Source organism: Mirounga leonina, unplaced genomic scaffold (assembly GCF_011800145.1).
Source record: "Mirounga leonina isolate KUSES-001 unplaced genomic scaffold, KU_Mleo_1.0 Mir_126, whole genome shotgun sequence".
Classification (NCBI taxonomy): Eukaryota; Metazoa; Chordata; class Mammalia; order Carnivora; family Phocidae; genus Mirounga; species Mirounga leonina.
In genome coordinates, this window is record NW_023270314.1 from 35,336,653 (window position 1) to 35,364,196 (window position 27,544).

Genomic DNA, 27,544 nt, shown 5'->3' on the forward strand with positions numbered 1-27,544 from the left:
TGTAAGGAGTTCTATATACAACAAAAGGGACTTTAACTTTGAATGAATTTTTGGAGATTCTTCCAAGGCAATACATTTCTGAAGCACAAAGACTTGCTGATGTATGTCCTAATCCATTTACTTAGCACTGACATAAACAAATGCTTACTAAGGACCAGACTATGGGGTATTGTGCTAAAGAATAACCCTAGCTGTCATGGTCTCTACACAGGAAGTATAATGATCTAAAAGTCAACCCATGTATAGACACATCTAGTGAGCATAGATACCTACCTCCATGCCTAGTGATAGAAAATAGCAAATAAAAGACAACAGTTAGGTATAAGTAAAATTTATTAGGGTAGTAAAAGGAAGGCCAGTAAAGTTACATGTTTAGACAGAGTGAAGTATAACAATGTTTTACCTCCTTATCAGAATGCTCTCATGCTTATCAATTAATTACTCGTAAGAGCAGAGAAAGGATTTGGCAACAGGTAGAATATCTTTGTCAGTTTTGTTGGGGGGGGGGTCACAGAACTATGTTAGGGGACTATATATGTTTTACACATTTCTTTTTCTCTTCCACTGCCCATCAAAATTTAAGTCTTAAATTCACAAAATACATGAAATCTATCATTCTCTACTACTCATACTATTTTGGAAAATGTTTTAGCTGGCCTCTTAGAATTTTTTGTTGTTGTTGTTGTTCTAAGCACTCTCATCTGCTCAAAACAATTTCTCTTTGTTTCTAACACATCATGCTTAAAACCTTTCAGTGGCTGGTCTCTTTATTCCTATGTCTCTCTTTTTTCATCTTCCTTGACTGTAGCATTTCTCAGTCTTGGTACCATTGACAATGTGGACCAGATAATTCTCTGTTGTGGGGGACTGTCCTCAGCATTATAGGATGTTTAGCAGCACCTGTGCTAAACAAATGTGCATAATACATGGCCCTCCCTCCTCCTTCCCAAAATTGTCTCCACATATGGCCAAAGTCCCCTGGGAAGAAAAATTGCTCCCAGCTTAGAACCACCATTTTAGGGCTCACATCATCTCACTGTGCCTGCTGGTCTTCTGTTCTACTTTCTTCAGCTCTAATTTGACCCTTGCCTTTGCCTGGATTATGGCCTGACCTTCCTTTTTCTCTTCCAACCTTTACCCCATAATTCTGGACAATCTTCACCCTCTTGCTCAGCAGTAACAGAGATCCAATAACATTTTTATTATTATTATTATTCCTTCTCCACTCTCCCTCTCCTCCCGCCCCTCTACTCTCTCCCTTTGGATGTGCAGAAGCAAAATTTCTGTTCAGATTCCTAATATATTCTAGTATGAAATATATATGTCTCAAATTTAAGCACAATTTTGTGACATGTTCCATATAATTAATATTTTATTTTAAAAAGAAAACCTCAGGGTAAGAGATCTGTCTTCCTTTGTTTTGAATGGTGTTTTCCATACAGGCAGAACAAAGCAAATCCATATACCTGCAAACACACACATACACCTACCTACCTACCTAAAAGAGATCTTAAAGAATTGCCTGGAACTAAAGACCACCTGAAACTGTGTAGACTTGATTTACAATGTATTGCAAAACTTGCTAATAGTATAGGGAGAATGAGGTAATTTGGATAAACTTGAGAGAATGTAAAAGTTCGTTAAACAAAATTATAGAATAAATTAGTTGAACAGTACGGCCCTACAGTGCTTCAGATAATGGGAGGGGGATTATTTAAGCAGACACAGACAGGCGTATTAACCAACAGATTGGAAACTGGAGTGGCGAAGGCCTCAGGGTCTGCAGTCAGATGACCTTGGTTTCAAATCTTCCTTGTCACAAACAAGTGGTATGATTACTTTGGGCAAATTACTTAACCTTTCTAATCCTTATTTTCTTCATTTTGAAAATTGAGAAAAATCACAATAATATGTATTCCATAGAGGATTGCTGTGAAGATCAACTGAGAAACACGTGAAAAACATTGAACCCAACGCTGGCCAAACAGAAAGCACTCAATAAATGTTGACTATCACTATCTCTCCTATTGCCCCCAGCAAGGAAATAGCTAGAAATTTTTGTTTCAGATCAGCTACCCAGTGTAGCAGCAATGCAAGAATTAAAGTATGAAAATTGAGATCTGTAAGCAGAAAAAAAAAACCAAACTATATGGCAATAGCCTCTGGAAATTTCAGTTGGGAATGATTGCTCTATTATACACAGTATCAATAATAACTGTTTACAATCTGCCAGAACTTGTGCCAAGCACTTTATAGGCATTCTCTCATTGAATCCTCACACAAATACTATGAAGTAACCAGTTTTGCAAACCCCGTGAAGCAACCTGTATGAAGTAAGTGAATTATTAATAAAACATTACAGAGAGGGAAATCTGAAGTTTAGAGAGGTTTAATCACTGGCTCAGAGTCACACAATAAGTGATAAAATGAAGCCTAGTGGCCAGGATTGGTTGTGGCAAAGCCACTGAACAATTCATATGCTATTTATAAATTCAAAACAGATACATAATAACTTCTTGCTGAATTACAATGTTAACATTTATGTGTATTAAGAGAAATGGAAAAAAGTTATTATAGTGGCAATAATCAGAATTGGAAAGTTTAACTCATGTGGTTAACTGAGATAATGGCTCTGACAGGGAGATTGTTGTTAAATAGTTGAAAGAAAATGACTCAAAGTAGATGTCAAAAGTTAGATGGTTATTGAAAAAAAGTAATTGCCACAGATCAGGCATCACAATGGGAGGCATAAAACGGTATATTACAAATCTGTATTTTTTTGGTGGATAGTCTTAAGTCTGCTTTTTGTACTTACTTTAAGGGAGTAAACAGCTATTGAGCTGGAAAATCAAAATAGAAGCCATTTTGTAGCTGGACTTGAAAAATTTATGTATTTTCCCCATAACTTTGATAGAATAAAAGAATGCCAGATAAACTGCTTGTATGCTTATTGTAGCAAAGCTTCAATTTTTTAAATTTATGATTTATATATATTTATATATATTCTTAATATCCTCCTTATGCATAAGTTCAAGTTCAAATGAAACATTTCCTGAACCTGTTTACATACTAATATAACACTAAGTGAATGTTTATTGACTAAATGAAAGAATAAGCGACGTAACAGGTAAATTAGATACTTACTTTTTTTCTATAATCAGTATTAAGTGTTTACACACAGCTTTAAAATTAGCATCTATATATTTTTTAAATGATTAATTCAAAAGAGTTTTTCATGAAGCAGGATCATTAAATGTAATGTCAATGTAATTTATTTTTGGGGAGTTCACTATAAATTCTTAAAAGAAATGTACCTCTCTAAAAATGTGCGATTACTTTTTTCCTGATAATTATATGAATATAATTGAAAAAGTATAAAGTAGAAATTTTTAAATCACCTGTAATCACATATCTTAGACCTAACTATGGGAAAATCTATTTGTTTAATTTCATAAAGCTTCAAGTCCCGATTATTCTAGGCTGTGAAATTTGAAGCCTTATGCAAGGTTGCCACATGGTGGTCAAAGTCAAGAATAGCAAGCTAAAATCAAAGCATACCTGACACTGAATAAAATTTATCATTGAAACTAAATTGGTAAATACAAACTTACTTTGTTGAAATGAAAAACTTAAATTTTGATTTATATATTCTTTCTTCATTAATTAGAGCTTCTGGTATTAACTTTTAGCAATTAAACTTATTAAAACTAATGATAATAATGATATCAGTTTTAATAGCTATCAAATTATTTACATTTGAATTTTAAACTCACAGAGTACCTCTAATTTATTTTGGATCAGTGCCTGTGTTTATCTTATTCAGTGTTTTATTCACCCTAGTGCCCATCACTGTTTCTGCTTGTAGTATATACACAGTACAATATTTTTAAACGAACAAATGATATTCACTAATTGAAATGTTGCCAGAATCAAATAAAATATCAAAACATTATTTAAGAAGAACCCCAAAATTAGGTACTGACACATTTGCCCATTCAATTTGAATAATCGACAAATGCAGTCAGCAATATTCCTTCCTTTGCATTTGCTGTCCCCAGTACCTGCCATTCTCATGGATTTGATTCATAAGCTTGAGATAAGAGCTGCTCCTTCTGAGAGCAGTCTGTTAATGCCCCCAGAAGCAATTATTAGTCATTAGGATGATCTACCAAAAGATGGATCAAACACATACAGTATTTTTACTCAAACTTCATGTGGTGCATTTAGTAGTGAAGTCTGACTTTGAAGTTTGCTTTAAAAGAGAAGGAAGATGCAAGAGAAGGCTTTATAGGTCTTAGGTTCAAAAGATAGAATTAAGTTTAATAATTTATTTTAAAATAAATTTGTCTAGGTTTTTTTTTTTTAATTATTTAGAGAACTGAATCAACCTGCCCATCTAATGTGTTACAAATGTGCATTTGATATGTTTACTCAATTAAGTTACGTATTTAGCCAGTGAGCATGTTTTCTACCACTGATCATTATTTGGACTGAAGCTGAAATGTGAGTTAGTGAGGCCAGAGCATGGGCCCGCAGTTAGGTTCTGCTCTGGATTAGCTGAGGGACAAGTACATGAACCTCTGTGGCTATCATCAGCAAAAGGAGTCCAGTAAGTAATGGCCAAAGTCTTTTATGTTTTTATGATCCAATTTGTTATTTATTTCTTAATTATTATTCCAGTTATTTCTTTATTTTCCTCTCTTTTTAAGCCATGGGGTTCTTTTCCCTTTTTTTTTTTCTCTCCCTCCCTCCTTTCCTTCCTCTCTCTCTCTCTTTTCCTTCCTTCTTTCTCTTCTTTTCTTAATTTCTTTTTTTGGAAATGTTTATTTGCACCAACAAATATAATGTAAATATTATTTTGAAGAACATAAAGAAGCTCTACATATGAAGTTTTAGCTTAATTTAGGACAATTTATACCCCTAAATCTATTTATGAAGACTTCACTGCAGTTGTTAAGTAGCTACTTATATGAACTATGGTTGTTGTAGTTTTGAAATTACTCAATATATAACACCAAAAAACTAAGCAAATTCAAAAGTCTATTTTTTAAGTAAGATCTTTGTTTAGCTCACTTATTTTTCCTTAAAATGAGTAAAAACTAAGTAGTATTTGTTTTACTTGCAAAACAAAACACAATTTGAAGAAATTATTAAAGATATCAGTGCCAATTTTACTAATGTTGGGAACATTTATGATTAAGCGTATCAAAATATTTTCAGACATATAAGGAAAAGTATCACATGGCATAATGTTAAAATAGTTCCCTGCCATTTCCCAGTTGTTATTTTTTTAAAGTGTAAATTTGGTTCAGAAACTGAAAGACAATCAGCAGATTTGCTGCACATTTACAGTTAGATTAAAACAAAACGAACTGAATTTACTACAGTTAACATGTAGAAGGATAAACATTGATTACTGCATTGGTAGTTGTTTTATTAATCTAGCTAATAAAAATTTAACAAGAAAAGTTAAATCAGTCTCACCCAACTTGATTGAAAGCTTGTTTTAGTTTTTTAAAGCATAAAGTTCTAGAAAAAAAAATTAAAGAGCTAGACAATTTGAAAGGATACAATTATCATATGTACATATCAATCTTCAGATTTCATAGGACTTTAAATATCCTAAATATTCTACTCTACTACTATTTTACTGAGTTAGTTCAAACTTTTATTTCTATACTAATAATTGACTTCTAAAATTAAAATTAGTTTTCTTCAATAAGCATATGCTCTAAATAGGTCTTACACTCCTAACCAATGGCCTTTCTAGAGAAGAGGCAGGTAGGAACAGTGGCCAATTTGCATTTTATGTACAGTTGACCCTTGAACAATACAGAGTGTAGGGGCACTGATCCCTTTCACAGTTGAAAATCCACTTACAATTTTTGACTCCCCCAAAACTTAACTACTAAGGGCCATTCCTTTGGAAATTTTCATAATAGTCAATAAATACATATTTTGTATGTTGTATGTATTCTTACAATAAAGTATGCTAGAGAAAAGAAAATGTTATTAAGAAAATCATAAGGAAGAGAAAATACATTTACAGTATTGTACTTACTGAAAAAAAATCCACAAATAAGTGGACCTAGCAGCAGTTGAGACCCATGTTCTTCAAGGATCAACTATTCACTGTAACCTAGTGATGTTCTCAAACCAGTGATGTTCATACACAAGTCAGTATTCCTGCATTACTGCCCAGTCTTTGTCCTCTATTTTCTTTATTTCTATACAAGGACACCACTATGCTTAATTATAGGACTTGTGTCATGTATGCTTTCCTATTCTTAATAAAATACAGCCATTTAAGCATTCTAAAAATCCCATGGACTAGTTCTCCAAACCCTCCCATGTACATATTTTGTCTATTTCTTAACCTCAAAGAGTAAGAGAAATGCCTTAAAGTCATCATTATAACAAAGGATAAGTTCTATGCTCTTACCTTATTTAAAATGAACAAGAAGGCCCTAGAACCTAGAGTACAGACACAATGAGGCATAGTACACATCAATATAAAAGTTATACTATAATTAAGGGAAAAATAGACTTAAAGCTCAATAAATATTTATTGATCAATATCTCTACCAGAATCCTTATAGCTAGTCATTTTTAAAAAGGTTCAGGAGTGCTACAATTAATATAAGGAAGCCCATGAAAAGCTTTTTTTGCCTGTTTTTCAGTGTTGTAAATGATTATAGTAATAGGCTGCAGTCACATAGGGTCACTGGAATGTTAATCGGATGAGACTTAAAACGCATACCATAAAATTCCGCTGGTAATGAATGTTCTCTTTGTTAAAATCGATCACATAGCCATTGAAGGACCAAATAAATGTGAGATCCAGGGCGGGATCAAAGGAGGCAGCACACTGCATGGTGGCATTTTCTCCAACAGTAATATCAGCATTAATTGGGGCCAATATAATTCGGGTGGGATCTATACATTTAAAAAAAAAAAGGAGGAAAGCACAGTTCAAGAAAATATTAGATACCATATTATCTGGCACATCAAAAGAATAAAAATCAATATATTTTTATTTCTCTGAGCAAAGGGAGAAAGATGTTTTCAGATTCAAATTCCAGGAACAATTTCATTAAGCAAGAGATTTGCCCCAAAGGCTTTGAGATGGAAACTTATCAGTACATGAACTGTCTTAGAAGCTTAGTGCTGAATCATGTCTTATAGTAATATTAGAAACTAAGCACTGTTAAACTAGAAAAAAACAATATCAATCAAATGGTTTCTTACCTGTAATAACAAGAGTGCCAGTGTTATTAGCCCTCCCTCTATTATTTTCTGCAAAGCACGTATAGATACCGCCATCATTCCTTGTGATGTTATTTATTTCCAAGCTGCCATCTTCCCAAATGAGTATTCTGTTCAAATGAAAAAAATACATTCTTCACAAAATTAATCTAACGAAATAGCTTATTATTCTGTCTTAGATTACAAATACTATCTTCTGATCATTACATTTTATACAAATTACTTGACGGTAAGATTTTTTTTAAGATGAAACATCCTAGCCTTTGTTTATAATATTTTTTTTTCAGCATTGACAAGTTGTTTAAGAAAGCGATCTTCATCTTTTTCTTGGACTATTGCAGTAGTTTCTAACTGGTCTCCTCTGTCACCCTTGCCTGGCCATAGTCTCTTTTCCACATAGCAGCCAGACATGAAGACCTACGTGACGTAAGTCACACCGTGTCACTCTTCTGCTCAGTGAGCTCAACACTCTCCAGTGACTTTCTATCTCACTCATAGTAAGAGCCAGAGTCCTTTGATTCCCTTTCAGGCCTGACAATCTTACAGGGTTTTGCACCTTCAGCAAAGCATTGCTAAATTATAGTTAGTATTGTATGCATGCGTGCACGCACGTGCATGCACATGGCACTGCCGCTATCCTGCCACCCTCCATCCCATACCGTTTCCAAGGTTTTCTCTCCTAATATGCATTCCATCAGACATACTTCGGTTTTACTTACTAACCTATCCTTCCATCTTATTCATTAACTGCTAGAGCATACTAACTCCAGAGAAGAAAAGAATTTTGGAGATACTCTCATATAAATGGCTCAGATAAAGATCTCGTTAGAGCTGATAATAGTCCATCAAATATGAAATGAACAACTACAAATAAATTCTGTTGTAGAAGGTATATCATTTAGCCCAAAGTAAAATCATACAATTGAGAACCTAATTACAATTCATCAAGATTTATGTTTCCTCTCTACTGATTGGAAATACTGCATAAACCATTTACAAGCCACAATCAAGTGCTTGTAGTAACTCTAATGTGGAACCAATTTTTGTAATTATATTAATCAGAATGAGATTATAGTTAGGCTTAAAGACAGTTTTGAAGGTTACTCCTTGGATATTAGTTTGAAACAGAAATATTTTATTTCTCTGAAAATAATGTATTAGTTGAACTTTTCTTTATGCATACTATTTTAAAATATTTAACTTGATTTTTACATGAAGTACTGTATCTATTATAAAGAGGTGCTTATAACCTAAAATATGAATGGATTAAAGTAGTGAGCGAAAACTGGATTTATAGACTCTTTTGTCAAGAAGTAACACAATTTGATTCAAAGACTAAAAATATTCTGACAGGATTAAAATAGTAAGATTTTAGGAGCTAGTCCTTTCTTTTCCTTTTTTTGAACACATGTTGATATTTAGGAAAAATAAGTCCATGAAACATGGTTCTAAGAAATCCTTGGTTGGAGAGACTTGTACCATTCATTGGTCCTCATCAATATCAGAGCAAGATTTTTAATTTTTTAATTTTTATTTTTTATTTAGGGGACAAAGTTAACGGTGGGTCTAAGGGGGAGTGCTGTGTCACAAGTTTGTTGCAGGAGTAAGTACCTAGAAATGGGACTACCTTTTGATCACATCTCTGCGTTGCTCATTGTCTGATTGTTAAATGTTTCATCAGAAAATCAAACAAATTAATTCTTCCTTTAACACTGATTCTTCTAGCATCATTTTGCTAAAGTCTTAAAAACTTAGTCAAGCATATTCACTTTAAAAGTTAATTTGTTCAGGGAAATAACTGCTGTTCCTGTGTACTCCCTCTCCCCAACCCAACCTATCTTTGTCCCATACACAGCCATACTTGTGATCATCCTTAATAAGAGAACTGTGCTGGCATGGGTTCATTCCACAAGTTCAAGTTTCAGTTTGGAGATTATCAATATACTTTCAAAAGGCTACTTTAACCTTTCCAGCCTTTAGATACATCAAAATAGAGATAATAATACCTATCTTACCTACTTTTTTGGATTGTTGTGAAGAATATCTCTTATATACTTTTGCTAGAATATTCCTTTATTAGGCAAAAATCTACATTTTCCTCCCTTATTTACACCTTTAGACAGGTTCCATTACTCAAAGATGAGGTTCAAGCCCCCTACCAAAAAACATTTTTTTTTTATTAAAGACTTTATTTATTTGAGACAGAGAGAATGAGAGAGACAGAGAGCACATGAGAGGGGGGAGGGTCAGAGGGAGAAGCAGGCTCCCTGCTGAGCAGGGAGCCCGATGCGGGACTCGATCCTGGGACTCCAGGATCATGACCTGAGCCGAAGGCAGTCGCTTAACCAACTGAGCCACCCAGGCACCCCCCAAAAAACATTATTGATGATCTGGATTATTATGTCTCATCTCTTAAAACTCTTCTCCATTTTCCTCTAAGGACAAACCATATTGATTTTAGGTCTTACATTCTTCACCATCCTATACTCTCTGCCCCAGGCCCTTTGTACATGCTTCTTTACTATTCTAATCTAATCTAATTGTTTAAATATTAATATTTAGTAAAGTAAATATAAATATTAAATATTTACTATTAAATATTCACTGCCTGGAATATTTCCTTCTCCCTCACTTTCACATTCCATTTCCTATCCCAGCTTTCTTTTCTCTGTACTTTAGCACTCAACTGAGTACTTTTGCACTTTAGTACTCAGTATTACTATATCTTCCTCTAGGAAATTTAAAGAAACCATTCAGTGTGGTTTTTAAATAAATACTATGCAAGTCACATGTTTTATGTTTTATCTTAAAGCTACCACTGGTCTACTTGTTAGGAAGTAGTTTTATGCTTTATCTTGTTAGGAACTTCAGTTTTATGTTTTATCTTAAAGCGGGTAATGGTCTGCTTATTAGGAAGATGTCTGTTAATTTAAAAAGATGGGAAGGAGTGATTTATTCTTGAATCACCTTTTTAAAAAATTTTTCCTATTGAAATACTTATTAGGCTAACTGTGTAAAACTAAAACAAACATAAACGGATACAGAAGGCCTTGTTACAAGGGGAAAAGTCAGAGATCATATTTTATTCCCCATTGTTCATTTTTTTCTGAGGCCTTGGGCAATTTACCAAAAATTTCTGAGTCTCCATTTTCTAAATTCCTTATAAATTATAGAAACCTAAAAAATTGAACACTGATTATAACAGATAATAAGAGTAAAGGGTAAGTGCCTCTGTTTATCTTAGAATTATGATATCTTCTGTGGAGAAAAGGAAGAACAACCAACATTTACATTAGTCCTCTTTAAAGTCCTCTTTAAAATGAACTTTGCCAAACAGTAAATTGCAATTGGATTTCTAGTTTTTGAACTGACCTGCTGCTATTGACAAGCCACTCTGTTCCTTTACTCCATGAAAATTTTGGTTTAGGTGCTGCTTTAGGTTTGCATTCAATTATGACCCTTCCTCCTTTAGCAGCCAAGATCTTTTTCTTCATAGGATTCATTTCAAAAGTTGGAGCCAAAGCTAAAAGGAAATAAATTATTATTTTTCTCTTTCATTAAAAAGGAAAAAAACACATTTCTTCTATATCATCCTTTATTATTTTGATTAATAATCACCAGAAAAGATTAATCTCACAAAATATTATCAGATATAACCAATAGACATTCCATACCTAGTATTAATATATTTTTCTTTTATTTAATAACTTTATTGATGTATATTTTACTTATAAAATTCACCCATTTTATATGTACAAATCTTAGTGATAACAGGATTAATTATTATAAATTTCAGTTACAATCAAATGCTATGTATATATTTACCTTGAAGGTAACATCAATTGCACAAGGGAAATTAAGTGAAAGACTGGAGGAATTTGAGCACCATTATTAACACTAACATATGGTCATAATCAGTACTCTCAACCACACTTTCAATGAACTGTCTCTAGTATACAAATGAGGGAACTGATATCTATTATAATTATATAATTTGCCAAAGGTACCCCGGGCAGCATCGGGTAGGATTCACAATTGAATCAATTTTCTTCTGATTTGCAAGCATGCTCTCTTCATTAAACAATGATTCCTCCTTCACTATGCACACATTTATTGAGCATCAACTGTGTGCAGACACTATGAGATACCAAAATAAAAAGACTTCTGCCTTCAGACCTACCTGCAAACAGCTATGGGAGTGATGGATGCAAATAATTGAGGGAAACAGGCTATAGGTATAGCTTCCTCTTATATCAAAGTACAGAACAATAATTATGAAAATAGAATACAGAGTCTCATAAAAGATTACTTTATTGATGACATGCTCTATTTTTCTTTAGGTCTCCTACATCTGGCTCATTTCTCAACCTCCTTGTATTTTAGCAGACTTCTGGTGGATCCCATCCATTTATTTTTGCACATCCAATCATCTGTATGTAACTGTGTCCTTTTGGGAGGCTTTTCTAGGCCCAGGTGCATCTTCATCCAGATGTTGACTCTTCATCCTCTAGTCTCAAATTCTCAAATTCTATCTGTGCATAAAAATAATCTGATGACCTTGATAAAATGTTGGTTAGGCCTGGGGTGAACCTGAGATTCAGCGCTTCTAACAAGCCCTCAGGTGTTGCTTTTGCTCCTGCTGCCCTGTGGGACACACTTTCTATGGCAAGGATTTAATTTATCCCATTGTTCCTTTAACCTGAATTTTGATAATTAACAATAAATAAGTAACCAACCAATTTGTGTTGTACACCTAACACAGTGTGTGGTATTTTGTATAGGCTCAATAGATATTTTGGGTGACATATTGCTTGTCAAATATGAGAGAAAATCTAATGGGATTATATTTTAAAAATCTAAATTCATCTAGAAATGAGAATTTTTCTTGAGTCAGTTAAGTTTTAATGAAATAGTTGATTTGGTACAGTTGTTTAAATGACTTCATACTTAACTAATACTTGAATTTATAGTGACAGAATCTAGACTATGTTCCTATATATTTTAGAAGTGGGAAAAAAATAAGGGAGTATTTTTCCCCCAACTAAGAAGAGGACATGCATTATTTGTCTCTTTCATTCTTTACTGGGCCTATTAAAAGAATGGTATCTGGTGTAGAATAAGTTCCCAAAAATATTTGGTGGATGAATAAATGAATTACCTAGATAACGAAAGAAAAGAGAGAGAGAAACACTATTTCTGAAGGTAGTAAACAAAAAATAGATGGAAACAAATATAAAGATGCCCAGAAACATTGCTCTCAGGCTGAAAATGTTATTTATTTAATTACTACAATAATAGTCACTAAATTATTACAAGATTTTGTGCTTGAATATGGAGAGATCTTTCAGCCTGAGCAGTTGAATTTTCATATAATTTTGTAATGTATGATGACAAACAAATTTTTATAAAAAATAGAATGTTAACATTTGGGAAAGCATTTAAAGTCACCTCATATCTTATGAGTCAAAACGATTTTATTGCACCTCATACCAAAGTAATATGGCATGAAGACTAAACCTGAATGTTTGCTTGATACCCAAATAAGCTAGGTTAAATATATTAGCAAGGAATTTTTACTTTGGGGGGAATAAATGGAATATTATCCTCAGCATTATAATAAGAGTCAGGGAAAATTAAAATTAAGAAGGCCTCAACTCATTTTTATTTTTATTTATTTACTTTTAGAGAGAGAGAGTGAGCGCTAGCATGGAGGGGCAGAGGGAGTAGGAGAGAGAATCTTAAGCAGACTCCATATTCAGTGCAGAGCCTGACATAGGGTTGGATCTCAGGACCCTGAGATCATGACCTGAGCCGAAATCAAGTCTGACACCTAACCAACTGAGCTACCCAGGCGCCCCAGCCTCAACTCTTCTTAAAGGTAATTTTTAAAAATAATTTCTTGCAATTATCTCATTTCCTTTCATATTCTTTTAGTGTCACTCAATTTGTAGTGATATCAATGTTCTAAAGAATTTCCCTTTGGTGTAGCAATAATAAAATAGACCATACTGAGCCATTGCTTTATCTTTTTGGTATTCTTTTTGGTTGTAAAAGAGAAAACCTGGCTACCTAGATTCATATGAATAAAGCTGATGACAGCTACTTCAAATAAAATGAAAAAGACATAATACAGTAAGACCTTAATTAAAGTAGTTGTAATGAATGTAAAGATAATGTGAGATTTATGGAGTAAGATTAAGAAATTTAGTAGATGTAGTAGGAAGAAAGGATGTAGTTAATTGTGTCATTCTATAGAACAGAATTTTCGAGGAGACAATGTGGATGCAGGTGAGAGATAATGAATTTAGCTTCAGACACACTAGGTTTGAGTTATTTGTGAGGTTACCAAATGAAGATTTTTATTAGGAAGCTTTATGTTGAGCTTGAAGCTGAGGATAAAAATCTGGGCCAGTGATATAAATTAAAGAATCATTGATAGTTAATGGGAGGAAAACAAGAAATTATCCAGGATTTTTAAAAATTTGAAAATAACAATAATTTAAGAAGAATAATATAGAATACATGAAAAAGGGAAGAAGAGAATAGGATGAAATCATAGAAGGAACTCTGGGAGCGAGCAAGATTTCTAACTGAGCAGAGGAAGGGGTAAAGAGAAGAAAATGAAAGTGATTAAGAAGAAATAATCTGGGAGGTATGAAAACATGGAGTCACCAAAGACAAAGGTGCAGAGAATTCAAGAATAAAACATGAAGAAGAGGCTACATGAGAAATATGAACACACATATGTACATGGAGAAGAGATACCTGTTCATATGTAAAGGGATTACAGGCATACCTCAAGCTATTGCAGGTTAGGTTCCAGATCACCCCAATAAAACAAATATCACAATAAGTGAGAAAAATGAGGGTTTTTTTGTTTACCGTACATGTAAAAGTTATGTTTACACTATACTATATAGTCTATTAAGTGTTCAGTGGCATGTCTAAAAAAAACATGTACATACCTTAATTTAAAAATATTGCTTTAAAATGTTAACCATCATATGAGCTTTCAGCTAGTCATAATAATTTTGCTGGTGGAGGGTCTTGCCTCCATGTTGATGGCTGCTGACTGATCAGGGTGGTGGTTGCTAAAGGTTGGGGTGTCTGTGGCAATTTCTTAAAATAAGATGACTCTGAAGTTTCTCTCATTGATTGATTAATCCTTTCATGAAAGATTTCTCTGCAGCATGTGATGCTGCTTGATAGCATTTTAACCACAATTGAACTTCTTTCAAAATTGGACTCAATCCTCTCAAACCCTACTGCTGTTTTATCAACTAAGTTGATATAATATTCTAATTCCTTTGTTGTCATTTCAACAATCTTCACCAAGAGTAGATTCTATCTCAAAAACCACATTCTTTCCTCATCCATAAGAAGCAACTCTTCATCTACTCAAGTACTATCATAAAATTGTAACAATTCAGTCACATCCTCAAGCTCTACTTTTAATTCTAGTTCTCTTGCTATTTTCACCATATCTATAGTTACTTCCTCCACTGAAGTCTTGAACCCCTCAAAGTCATCCATGAGGGTTGGAATCAACTTCCAAATTCTTGCCTGTGTTGATATTTTGACATCTTCCCATGAATCATGAATGTGCTTAATGGTATTTAGAATAGTGAATCATTTTCAAAAGTTTTTCAATTTACTTTGCTCAGATGCATTACAAAATTGACCATCTGTGACACTTAGAGCCTTATGAAATGTAGTTCTTAAATAATAAAACTTGAAAGTCAAAACTGCTCCTTGATCCATGGGTTGCAGAATGAATGTTGTGTTAGCAGGCATGAAAAGAACATTAATCTTGTGTACATCTCCGTCAGAGTTCTTGGGTGACCAGGAGCCATGTAAAGGAGCAGGAATATTTTGAAAGAATTCATTTTTTCCTGAGCAGTGTTTCTCAACAGAGGGCTTAAAATACTCAGTAAACCATGTTGTCAACAGATGTGCTGTCATCCAGGCTTTGATGGCAACAAAATATTCAGAGCACAGGCAGATTAGATGTAGCATAATTCTTAATGGCCCTATGATTTTCAGAATAGCAAATGAGCATTGGCTTCAACTTAAAGTCACCAGCTGCATTGGCCCCTAACAAGAGTCTTAGTCTTTTCTTCTACAGCTTCCTTACCTCTCTCAACCTTCACAGAATTGAACAGTTAGAGCCTTGCTCTGGATTAAGCTCTGGCTTAAGGGAATGTTGTGGCTGGTCTGATCTCTTCAGACCACTAAACTTTCTCCATATTAGCAATAAGGCTGTTCTGCTTTCTTATCATTCATGTGTTCACTGGGGTAGCACTTTTAATCTCAAGAACTTTACCTTTGCATTCACAACTTGGCTAACTGGTTAGTACTAGAGGCCTAGCTTTCAGCCTCTCTCAGCTTTTGATACTCCTTCCTCACTAGCTTAATCATTTCTAGCTTTTGTGTGAGAGTGAGAGATGTCTGACTCTTTCTTTTACTTGAACACTTACAGGCTATTGGCTTAATCTCAATATTTTTGTGTCTCAGGGAATAGGGAGTCCCAAGGTGAGGGAGAGAGATGGGGGAAAGGCTGGTTGGTGGGGCAATCAGAACACATACATTTATTGATTAGGTTCACTATCTTATATGAGTGTGGTTCGTGGTGACTGAAAACAATTACAATAGTAATATCAAAGACAATGATCCCGACAGACACATGAAAAAGTGCTCAACATCAGTCGGCATCAGGGAAATACAAGTCAAAACCTCAGTGAGATGCCATCTCACACCAGTCAGAATGGCTAAAATTAACAAGTCAGGAAACGACAGATGTTGAGGATGTGGAGAAAGGGGAATCCTCCTACACTGTTGGTGGGAATGCAAGCTGGTGCAGCCATTCTGGAAAACAGTATGGAGGTTCCTCAAAAAGTTGAAAACAGAGCTACCCTATGACTCAGCAATTGCACTACTGGGTATTTACCCAAATGATACAAATGTAGGGATCCGAAGGGGTACATACACCCCAATGTTTATAGCAGCAATGTCCACAATAGCCAAACTATGGAAAGAACTTAGATGTCCATCAATAGATGAATGGATAAAGATGTGGTGTACACACACACACACACACACACAGTGGAATATTATGCAGCCATCAAAAAATGAAATCTTGCCATTTGCAACAATGTGGATGGAACTAGAGGGAATTTTGCTAAGTGAAATAAGTCAATCAGAGAAAGATAAATATCATATGACCTCACTGATATGAGGAATTTGAGAAAAAAGACAGAGGATCATAGGGGAAGGGAGGGAAAAATGAAAGAAGACAAAACCAGAGAGGGAGACAAACCATAAGAGACTCTTAATCTCAGGAAACAAACTGAGGGTTGCTGGAGTGGGGGGCGGGTGGGAGGGATGGGGTGGCTGGGTGATGGACATTGGGGAGGGTATGTGCTGTGGTGAGCACTGTGAATTGTGTAAGACTGATGAATCACAGACCTGTACTCCTGAAACAAATAATACATTGTATGTTAATAAAAAAGACCAATGATCACAGATCAACATACCAAATATAATAACAATGAAAAAGTTTGAAATATTGTGACACAGAGACACAAAGTAAGCAACTGCTGTTGGAAATATAGCACCTCGAGGCTTGCCTGATACAGGGTTGGCACAAACCTTCAATTTGTAAAAACGCAGTATTTGTGAAGTGCAATAATATGAGATACGCCTGTTTTTGGAAAGGACAGATACTTATTCCTCTGGATAGGGAATATGAAAGGGCAAGTGTAGTAAAGATTTAAATACTTTTGAATGAGGGATGAGAAATTGAAATATTTTATTTCAAAGGGTTTCAATTTTCATGGAGGAGTAGAAAAGCAATACCAAAGTAGGAGTCAGAGTGGGGTAAAGAGCTTGAGGAATGTCCTAAAGATTTTAAATAGCAACTGCAGGGCATGAGATCCAAAGAATGCTAAAACTAGCAAGTGCCCAAGATCCATCTGAGCCTGGGTCATATGCATTGCAGAAGCATCAATCATCGCAATGTGATTTTCAAGCAGTATTTAACAGCCCAGACGCAGGAGAGAACAAGACTTGTGAAAATTGGCATGTGTAAAGTTTGCTTAAAGATGTTTTAAGACTATTGTACTCTGTGTTGCCTCTAATTTATTTGCTGTTCTCTAATGAAAGAAAAAGAAAATAACACAATAATATCATCCTGTTCCAAACCCCATTTTCTTTTTTTTTTTAAAGATTTTATTTATTTATTTGACAGAGAGAGAGACAGCCAGAGAGTGAACACAAGCAGGGGGAGTGGGAGAGGGAGAAGTAGGCTTCCCGCGGAGCGGGGAGCCCGATGCGGGACTCGATCCCAGGACCCTGGGACCATGACCTGAGCCGAAGGCAGGCGCTTAACGACTGAGCCACCCAGGCGCCCCTCCAAACCCCATTTTCAAAGTTTTTAACTTCAGCAATTCAAGACCCCATGATCATTGTTGAATGCATTGCTCTCTTGCTGAATGTTAACAGAAACTAGAAACAGTACTGACCCAAGATCTTCAACTCGGCATTTGCATAAATGGCTCCATGTGTGTTTTCAGCTATGCACTGGTACATGCCGGCATTGTCAAAAGTCACATCATACAGTCTCAATTCCCCTTTATGATACTGAAAAGAGCACAAAGTAAAACACATTTTCTTGATAAACCTTAATATACACGTTTTATTTACGTCTGGGCTTGTTTGACTTTTCATTTAGATATGTTATTTTGCCCCCACTGTTAACTAAGTCAAATACAGAAGGTTTTTCACGGCATGGGAAAGTAAAACCCACTTACCATGCCCAGTGGCTCTTGTGCTATTCATCCTACTGAGCTGAGAGTCCACTTTTTCCCTCTTGGCCCAGCTGGGAGATTACAGAGGGAAGGTAGAAAAAGGCCCCACTGCTGTTACTTGTCCCCAGGGCTAAAGGTAGAACCTTCCCTCTTACCTCTGTTTCTGTGGGGTCAGGGAAACAGGGGCAAAAAAAGAGAGGACAGTATCAGGTAGTAGAGATGGATGAGTAGGAAGAAGGGTAAAATGCGGAACAAAGGGAAAAATAAGGAGAGAGAAAGAGAGAGAAGGTAGACATAAGATTGCAGACGGTTGAGTAACCTGAAAGAAGATACTTTATGCTCACTTTCTTGTTTGCCTTTTTTAGAAGACTTTTTTATCTCAGGGCCCAGATACCCTTACTCTGTTGACTCTCTTGCTAAATTTATCCCAGGGCCATTGGAAGTGTTGCCTGAACATGGACTCAAGAACTGCAAAACAATGGAACATACATACCGCATATCCATTTTTCAGCCATCGGATTGTGGGGATGGGCTTCCCTGTGGCCACACAAGGCCAATAGAGATCACTGCCTATATCCACCTCTGTGTCATTGATATGTTCTACCCACTCAGGAAATGCTGAAAAGTAAAGAACATTATAAATGTCAAACGCAAATCTCAACACTCATAATAATCTCAAGAATACAGATACTACATTTAGTTGACCTTATGGAGAATATACCAGATATCGTATATGCCATAAAATCAGTGTTAGAGCCTTTGAAATTGTATTTCCATAGGTCTTCAGGTAAACTTTATCCTACACTGTTACAACATGAAGTAACTATAACTCAATTCATAATTATTTTTGTGAACCATGTTTTGTTAGAGAGCTAATTCATGAATAACACTAAAGTAATTGATCTTTTTCTTATAACTTAAATCTTTCAAAATGACAATTAAGTCTTTAAAGAATTATGTCTTCATTGACTATGACACTATGTCTTCCCTTTTAGAATAAAGAATCACATTTTTTTCCCACTGCCTCAGGTCTCCTCCTTTTGATGTAAATTTCAGCTAGCAGCCACAGTCACATCTTACTGTAGGATTAGAAAAATGGCTTGATCATACAGTAGCTTTAATTGCTGAAATCTATGCTTGAGTGAAATTGATGATCTGATCTTCTGGTACCTAGAGAAAAATGCTAGATATTTCCCAAAAGAAAATATATTTTTGGAGAGGAAGCAAATGAACAATGTGATAATCTTTTTGAGCATTTAAGTTAATTAGTTTAAATAAATGTAGGTAAACAAATTAACATAAAATAAAGAAGGAGGTAGGAGGAGAGAATCCTGAGTGGAGGGAGTATTTTATTTTCTTTGAAAAATAAAACTTTGGTATATACATTTTATGACAAAATAATATACATAACTTACAGAAAGTATTTAATACACATAAAAAAGAACATAAAACATATTTATGATCTCACTGGACCTCATCAATATTATATGTATGTATATATATATGTTTATAGTACTATAATCTTATTTAGTATATTTTCACTTATCATTACATTTTTGTAACATGTAGTTATAAAAATTAAATATTGATAAGAATATTATGTTAATTGATAGAGGTTTTATTTTGTACACAATCTTGGCAATAAAACAGGAATATAAGCACCTTCCCTTCCCTGCCTTGGCCTCAAACAGGTGACACAAAATATCACATTAAAAAATACAATGAGAAGACTAAATAATTGAATCAACTTGATACATTCTGATTTAATTATGTAACCTTCTGGTTGTTTGATTAGACCAAAAGAGAAAAACTGAGTGCCCTTGATTAGTAAAGGAGAGATAATAGCTCCCTTAATAATATTCCCTTATAAATATCTGCTCTGTCACCTTGATTCTTCTAAGGAATTAGATATTAGACATTTAGACCTCTGCTAAGAACCTGGAAGGGGAAAATGAAGGGGGAGAAATCGGAGGGGGAGACGAACCATGAGAGACTATGGACTCTGAGAAACAAACTGAGGGTTCTAGAGGGGAGGGGGTGGGGGGAGGGATTAGCCTGGTGATGGGTATTAAAGAGGGCACGTTCTGCATGGAGCACTGGGTGTTACAAGTAAACAATGAATCATGGAACACTACATCAAAAACTAATGATGTAATGTATGGTGATTAACATAACATAATAAAATAAAAAAAGAACCTGGAATGCAGTTTTCTTAATATGTATGAATAAAAACAGATCTGTAAGCTCTAGAAACCTGGTAGAGTGACAGGTTTATTTAACAAATGTAAGAGTCTAACCAGAATTTTCCTCACTTAAGGAGGCTATCTATGCATATTTGATATGTATCAAGTGAATTTTGTTGGTGTACTGAATACACAAATCTGGAGTTCAGGGGAGGTGTCTGGGTCTGAATTTTCAGGGTGTAGAGCCTCATTAAAGCCTTGATGATGAATGAAATCATAAAGGTTAGAAATGAAATCAAAAAGACTTTCAGAGACAAACCCTGATTGCTCCCGTGTTCAGAGGGCATGGAGTGAGGAGGAGAATGCAAGCAGTGTACAGGGATGTTAGCAAAGTGTAGGTTCCAGATGCCAAGTACAGAGGGTGAATGGTGGAGGAGTGCATGGTCAATGGTGACTGCTGCTGTTGGATCAAATAAGATACAGCTGAGAAGTGGCCATCCACTTCAGCAACATGATGTTATTGGTGGTCATGGGAAGAACAATTCCGGCAGAGAAGTAGGGATGAAAATTAAATAAGAGTGCATTTAAAAAAGAAGAAAAATTGAAAAGAAGGAGGGTAGGAGGGTAGAATCAAGCACATAGTAGTGATGTTGGCTTCAGAGAGCAGCTGAATCCATAGCCATAAGAGAGGGGTAAAGATGCCCGTATTGGGTAGATGTGGGGTGGGAGCTTGTGGGAGTTCTAATTTGATCTTTCATTTTCTCTGTCAGAGAAGAAGCCAAGTTATCAGCTCAGCATAAGGTTGGAGGAGGAGGTGTTAAGGGTTTAAAGGAAACTGTGAAAGCATGAGAAGATCATCTAAGAGAGTGGGTAAGTGGACATAAGTGGACCTTGGGAATTGTGTATAATTGCCAGGCAACACTAAAAACCCACTTGAATCTAGTGATCATTAATTTAAAATGAACTAATCAGCATACTAGTGTTTATCTAAGTCATACTCAAGTTCCTGGGTTCAGGCTCTGATAGGCAGAGAGCTAGATTTTTCCAGGGTTAGCCTCCTATAAAGGTAGTAAGACAAAGTAGAGAGTGGTGTGTGCTGGGAGGGTGTACAGGGGAAAAAGAATGATTGATCACAGATTTAGGGAAGAGGTGAGTAGGTGTTAGGGGATGTGAAGAAAAATTAAACAATTGTTAGACTAATTGATCATAGTTCCTGGTAGTAGAGTCTCAGGGTATTAAAGAGACTGAACTGGAAAGATAGGAGGTAGTGGTTAGTGAAAGAAATGTGTGAGATTGAGGTTCTAAAGGGATTGTACTTTTTGGTAACAATGAGGTCTAAAGTGTGGCCATGGGAGTAGGCTGCTGAGGTAGATTGAAGGACAAGATCATCGGAGAAGAGGAGTTCAATAGAACTGAGAGGCAAAACTACTAAAAAAATAATCATAGTCAAAGTTGATTTTGATGTCACTAAGAATGTCAAGAGTGGTGTTCTAGTTTGTAAGACCTGACAAGAGTAAAAATTTTAAAGAAACAAGGTGGGTTATCCAGAGAGATTGTTAATGGATGTTTAAAGGAAAAAGGGAAGATAGTCTAGAAATGGCATGAGGAGCAAGAAGAGCAGTTATATTACAAGTCAAAGGGGATGAGAGCTGTGGAAGAAAAATTAGCCACTGCTTGAGAGGAAGCAGTGTCTTTAAGGGAGAACCATGTTTTAGTTAGGGTGAGAAGTTCAGAGTAGAAGTTATGTAGAAGCTGAGAATATAGGGGATTGTGACAATAGCAGACTGTGTATTTTAGAAAGCATGGTGCAAAGGTTTCAGAAGCTGGGCATGGGGAGGAGATGGAGATGGAACAGGATGTGTGCAGAGCTGTGTGGGTGTTAAAGTTCAGGCGATGAGGGAGGCCCAGAGGCCATGGCTTTCTATGCCAAAAGAGACAAACAGGGTAAAGGCAAAAATGAGCCTAATCCTGCTGGATTCTATGAGATGATACTAGGGCCACTGGAGGCACTTACTTCATCCCTGTACAGACAGAGGCCTGGGCTCTGGGTAGGGGCCATAAGCTGTCTCCTCATTCTGGTATTCATCTCCAGTTTATCCTATCATCCATGTTCTCAGCATGGTTAAGCTACCCCTTACCATATACTTCATCAATATCCTGTGTAAATTTCCATAGTGCACTCTCATAATTTTCTTTATAACTATGTATGTTTGTGTGTATGCATATGCATGTGTGTGTGGAAATGTATGTTCCTTTGCCTGTGTATACTTGTATAAATTTGGAGGCTTTGTATAGAGTATGAATACCTTAAGGACAGAGAGAATATTTCTTTTATCTACTTCTCCTTGTTCCTGTCAGAGTGTGTGCCTCTGAGTAGACACTCAATGTATGCCTATCATTTAAATGAACGTCTTATTGAAACCTTAGGCATTTACTCAGTTGTGACCTGTAAGTTTTATATTGTGGACATTATGGAAATGATTTAGTATGAAAAGTTTCGAGTGTTCCCTGAAAAACAACATTCTCTCCTCCTAAATATAAGTTTATTTCAATGTGTTTGAATCAAACACTTGTGCCAAGAAAATTGTGTCAAAAAAAAAAAAAAAGGTTTCCTTAGAGCAGTGATTCTCAAACTGTAGTTCCTGGTCTGGTAGCATTAGCATCTCCTAGGACCTTGTCAGAAATACAAATCTTGGGCCCCAAATAGAACTTGTAACTCAGAAACTCTGGGAACCAGTTTTCTGTGTTTTAACAAGCCCTCCATGTGATTTTTTTTTTTTTTTGAAGCATATACAAGTTTGCAAGCCAGTGGCTTGGACCAAGTCATAATGCATAGTTTCTTCTATGAATAAAAATGTATTGGAAAAAAAGAAGAATGGAGGGAGTATCCAAGTTATATTAATTGTATTTTCTGGAAATTATCAAGGACACTACTACCAATCCATTGATGTTAGTATGATGGTAATGCTATAAGTTCATAACTTCCATAAGCCATATTTGAGACTTAGACATAAGATAAATATTTTCTCTTTTTGCATAATGTAATATACGTCACTGTTTTTAAACTATTATTCATTATATACTCACTCTTCAAGTATGGAAATGGCTATAAGTAAGATATTGATGCAATTTATAAAAAATTGAAAAAACATGTCTACCTTGAACATAAATTCTTGCCTGGTATTTATCCTTTCCTCTATTGTTCTCAGCCTCACATTCATATGTGCCTTCATCTTCTAGCTGAATATTGAAGATCTTGAGGACAGCCCCAGAGGTGCTGATCTCAGCAGTACTTGGCATTGGTTCTAGGACCTTCCGCCATCGGATATCAGGAACAGGACTTTAAATAGGAAATAACAAAAGCTAAAGGTCCACAGTAGTTCAAAGTCTATTACTTTGTTAGTATATAACTAAACAATTACATCATTGATTTCCTAAAATGGTACAAAGATTAATATATTTCTACATATATTAATAAAAAATATAAGTATACTTACTTGCCAAGTGCGAAACACTCTAACGTCACATTTTGGCCCATCAGTGCATATATGTCCTTGAACTGAACTACGATATCAGCAGGATATGGTTTTGTTGTTCCTAATATTAAGAAAAATACAACAACCATCCACTAATTATTAGGCAGAATAGAGTTTTTTTAAATATTGTGACTTTTATAGAATTACTTCACTATGCAAAGCATTTCTCTGTACAAGTACTAGAAAATATCTGCTCATAACACAATGCACAGATTTATTTGTTTATGCACAGTATGTATATAGCATAAATTTCATCAAGCATTTCCAATCATATTGGCTCATTCTTACAGCTATGTAACTAATCTGACTCAATTCACCAAAAAAATCCAAGATGTCTTTAGAGAGTATCAAACGTGTGAAACATTGTGCCAGGGGCTACATGGGACTCAGGAAGGTAGAGAAACAAGAAAGCGAGAGAGGGAGAAGAAAGGAAGGAAGAGAGGAGAGTGGAAAAGAAAGAGGACAGGCAAGAAAGGAGGGAGAATAGAAGAAAGATGTGCATATGGAGATGAAGGCAAAAGGGAAACAAGTTGAAAAGAGGGAAGGAGAGAGGGAAAGAAGAGTGAGTTTTCAGACATTACTGGGCTCATCAATATAGTTATTTTATTGAATTTATTGAGCATATCTCTACTGCAAGGCATATTATTCCCTTAATCTTACAGGGGAAGAAACAGGCTCAGAAAGGCAAAACACATTGTTTAAGATTACAATGTGAATATGTATTTTATCCTATATGATACCTGAGAGACAAGTAGATACACCATGCCCTAAAATACAAGCCAAAATGAAAGTAAATGGTCTGAAAGAGTGGCAGCTAAGGAGGACTGCTGAATATGCCGGGGCTATGGGAATTTCAGGCAAGAAGAGCATGTGAATTCACCAGACCAGTTCAGACTGAGGAAACAGTATATTATGACAAAGCTCCAGGAGTATGAAGGGGATTTTTTTTAAGTCTAGGAAATCAAGTGATGTCAAAGTATATGTAGTTGAAGATGAGCCTGAACCTATTATCTAGAAGGCTTGAAACTGTGACATTAAACATTCTGAGGTTAATTTTCTTGGTGGGTAACTACTGGTGGATTTTGGTAAGAGAAGTAACACGAATATCACCTTTGGTTTAAGGAGAAAACCTTGGCGGAAGTTTTAAAGAATGGGAAATGGAGAAGAGAAATATAGAAGAGAGTCTAAGGGGGGCTAGGTCATTACTTCATGCAAAACAGGTGGGCACTTGAGCCGTGGGAACAAAAAGGAAAGAACTGATCCAAGTTGTCTCTGAGAGGCAGAATCAGCAATACTACCCTTTGGGTGCATGTTTTCTTGAGGTGTAGATCAAAGATCCAATTCATCAGAATCACCTGGGATGCTTGCTGAACCTACAAATTCCTGGGTCACATCCCAGACCTGCTGAATCAGTATTTCTGGGTTCCAAATTTCTGCAAACTTCCCAAGTGTGTATACTAATTGGGGATACTACATACTAACTGGGGACCACTGGATTAGCTGTCTGGAGGATGAGGGGAGGAGAGGAGTTGATGATTAAAAATGCTACCCTGAGTTAGAAATATGACAGTATCACCAAATGAGACAAAGAACACCAGAAGTTTTAGAGATGAGATGAGAGAGATGAAATGAGATAAGATGAGATGAGATGAGATGAGATGAGATGAGATGAGATGAGATGACAGATGTGTCTGGAACATTTTGAGCTTAACATTCCCGAGAACCTTCTGTATGACAAGCCCAGGAGGTAGATAGAATTAAGTCCTAAACAAGAGAAAAGTTTTGGAGATAAGAATGTGGAGTCGTCTCCATAGGGATGCTATTGAGGGCGCCTGGGTGGCTCAGTCATTAAGCGTCTGCCTTCGGCTCAGGTCATGACCCCAGGGTCCTGGGATCAAGTCCCGCGTCGGGCTCCCTGCTCCGCGGGAAGCCTGCCTCTCCCTCTCCCACTTCCCCTGCTTGTGTTCCCTCTCTCGCTGTGTCTCTCTGTCAAATAAATAAATAAAATCTTAAAAAAAAAAAAGGTATAAATTGGTGAGAATATCTGGAAAAAGATTAAAGAGAAATATAAGAAGGAGGAAGATGTGGGGAAGGATACTGCATAGAATTTCTCAGAGAGGCAGGTGGGAGATACAGGAAGGGAACTGGGAAAATTGGAAGAGAAAGAAGAGTTCAGGGAGGCATAGGAGATCAACAGTGTCAAAGTTCATACAGAATCAGAACTGAAAAGTGTCCTTTGGATTTAGTAAATAAGAAGTAATCAAGATTGTTTGCATTGAATACAGAAGAATATATGGAGGGTAATGTACAGAGGAGAGTTTAAAGATTCAGAAAAAAGCAGAAAATAAGTGATATAGGGAAGTCCCTAAATGAATCAAATGGTAAATGAACCAGTGCAACTGGAGGAATTACCTAGAACAGAGAGAAACACTTCTTCCACAAAGACAATAGTAAGAAATAAATAGAAGAGATGAATTTCTGGGGTAGAGTAGGAAAGAAACTTAAGGAAGCTTTTACATGATGGCTCCTTGTAATTCTATAAAGTAGTGGATGAGAGCATCTCCCAAGATTGTGGAGAGAAAAAAGAGCCAGAAGTCAGAAAATATTTATTGGGGCGCCTGGGTGGCTCAGTTGTTAAGCCTCTGCCTTTGGCTCAGGTCATGATCCCAGGGTCCTGGGATCGAGCCCCGCATCCGGCTCCCTGCTCCATGGGAAGCCTGCTTCTCCCTCTCCTATTCCCCCTGCTTGTGTTCCCTCTCTTGCTCTCTCTCTGTCAAAAAGATAAATAAAAAAAATCTTCAAAAAAAATATTTATCGAATACCAACCATGTGACCACAATCGAGGAGAGTAGTAAAAATGGAATCACAGTGATATGACATTTTCCCCACTGTAATACCCTACTTAGAGTGGAGGCAGGAACCAAACCTAAGTCTGTGAACAACAAAACCCAGTATTTCTTCAGAAGCCTGAACTCACTGTTATGAGTGGTAACAGCAGGACTGTGATAAAAACAATGTGAAGTAAGCAAATATGTTGAAATCTGATTCTCTTAGAAGTGGTGCATTAAAAAAGGAATGAAGTTCAATTGGAATCTTGCTAAAGCCATTCAGGTCTGTCAGTGGCCATCAAATATGGCACCCATGCTACTTACTTACAGTGGAAAGGCTATTTATACACTTATTTGTTTCTTAAAAATATCAAAATAATGCAGCTGCATTTTTCCCCTAATTCTGTAATCACTATAGTTTGTTTTGATCTAATCATTTGTTTTCTTTCATGAAGTTACTAAAAAGTAGGAATGGACATGAAAAACAAAAAAGCAGAGGCCAGTGATTCCCACTGTAACTGATATATGGATATTTGGCTAATGAATCAGTACCCTATGCATTCTCTGAACTAGAGGAAACCAGTCCAAACTCAACCATCTTAGGGAACTTTTATCATGTAAATCTCCATTAGAAAAACTAAGGAATGACCAAGACTTTCAAAGTGTGTACAAACTGAGGGTTCTAGAGGGGAGGGGGTGGGGCGATGGGTTAGCCTGGGGATGGGTATTAAAGAGGGCACGTACTGCATGGAGCACTGGGTGTTATACGCAAACAATGAGTCATGGAACACTACATCAAAAATTAATGATGTAATGTATGGTGATTAACATAACATAATAATAAAAAAATTAAAAAATAAAAACTCTAAACTTAAAAAAAAAAAAGTGTGTATCTTCTGTTTGCCCTGAGTAGCCAGCCAGTCTTC

The 27,544-nt window shown here is 35.8% G+C and overlaps 1 protein-coding gene across 3 annotated transcripts in view; it reads right to left on the reverse strand.

Annotated features, from left to right (window-relative positions):
• The window catches only part of CNTN1 (contactin 1), a 361,942-nt gene that overhangs the window by 120,116 nt on the left and 214,282 nt on the right, over positions 1-27,544 (reverse strand). For all 3 annotated transcript variants that reach the window (XM_035002871.1, XM_035002873.1, XM_035002874.1), the window contains 7 exons: positions 23,752-23,851; positions 23,413-23,594; positions 18,565-18,689; positions 17,787-17,904; positions 10,639-10,789; positions 7,249-7,376; positions 6,761-6,936 (listed from right to left, as the gene is read on the reverse strand). In XM_035002871.1, the coding sequence (XP_034858762.1) occupies positions 6,761-6,936; positions 7,249-7,376; positions 10,639-10,789; positions 17,787-17,904; positions 18,565-18,689; positions 23,413-23,594; positions 23,752-23,851 (980 nt within the window). The remainder of the gene's footprint in view (positions 1-6,760; positions 6,937-7,248; positions 7,377-10,638; positions 10,790-17,786; positions 17,905-18,564; positions 18,690-23,412; positions 23,595-23,751; positions 23,852-27,544) is intronic.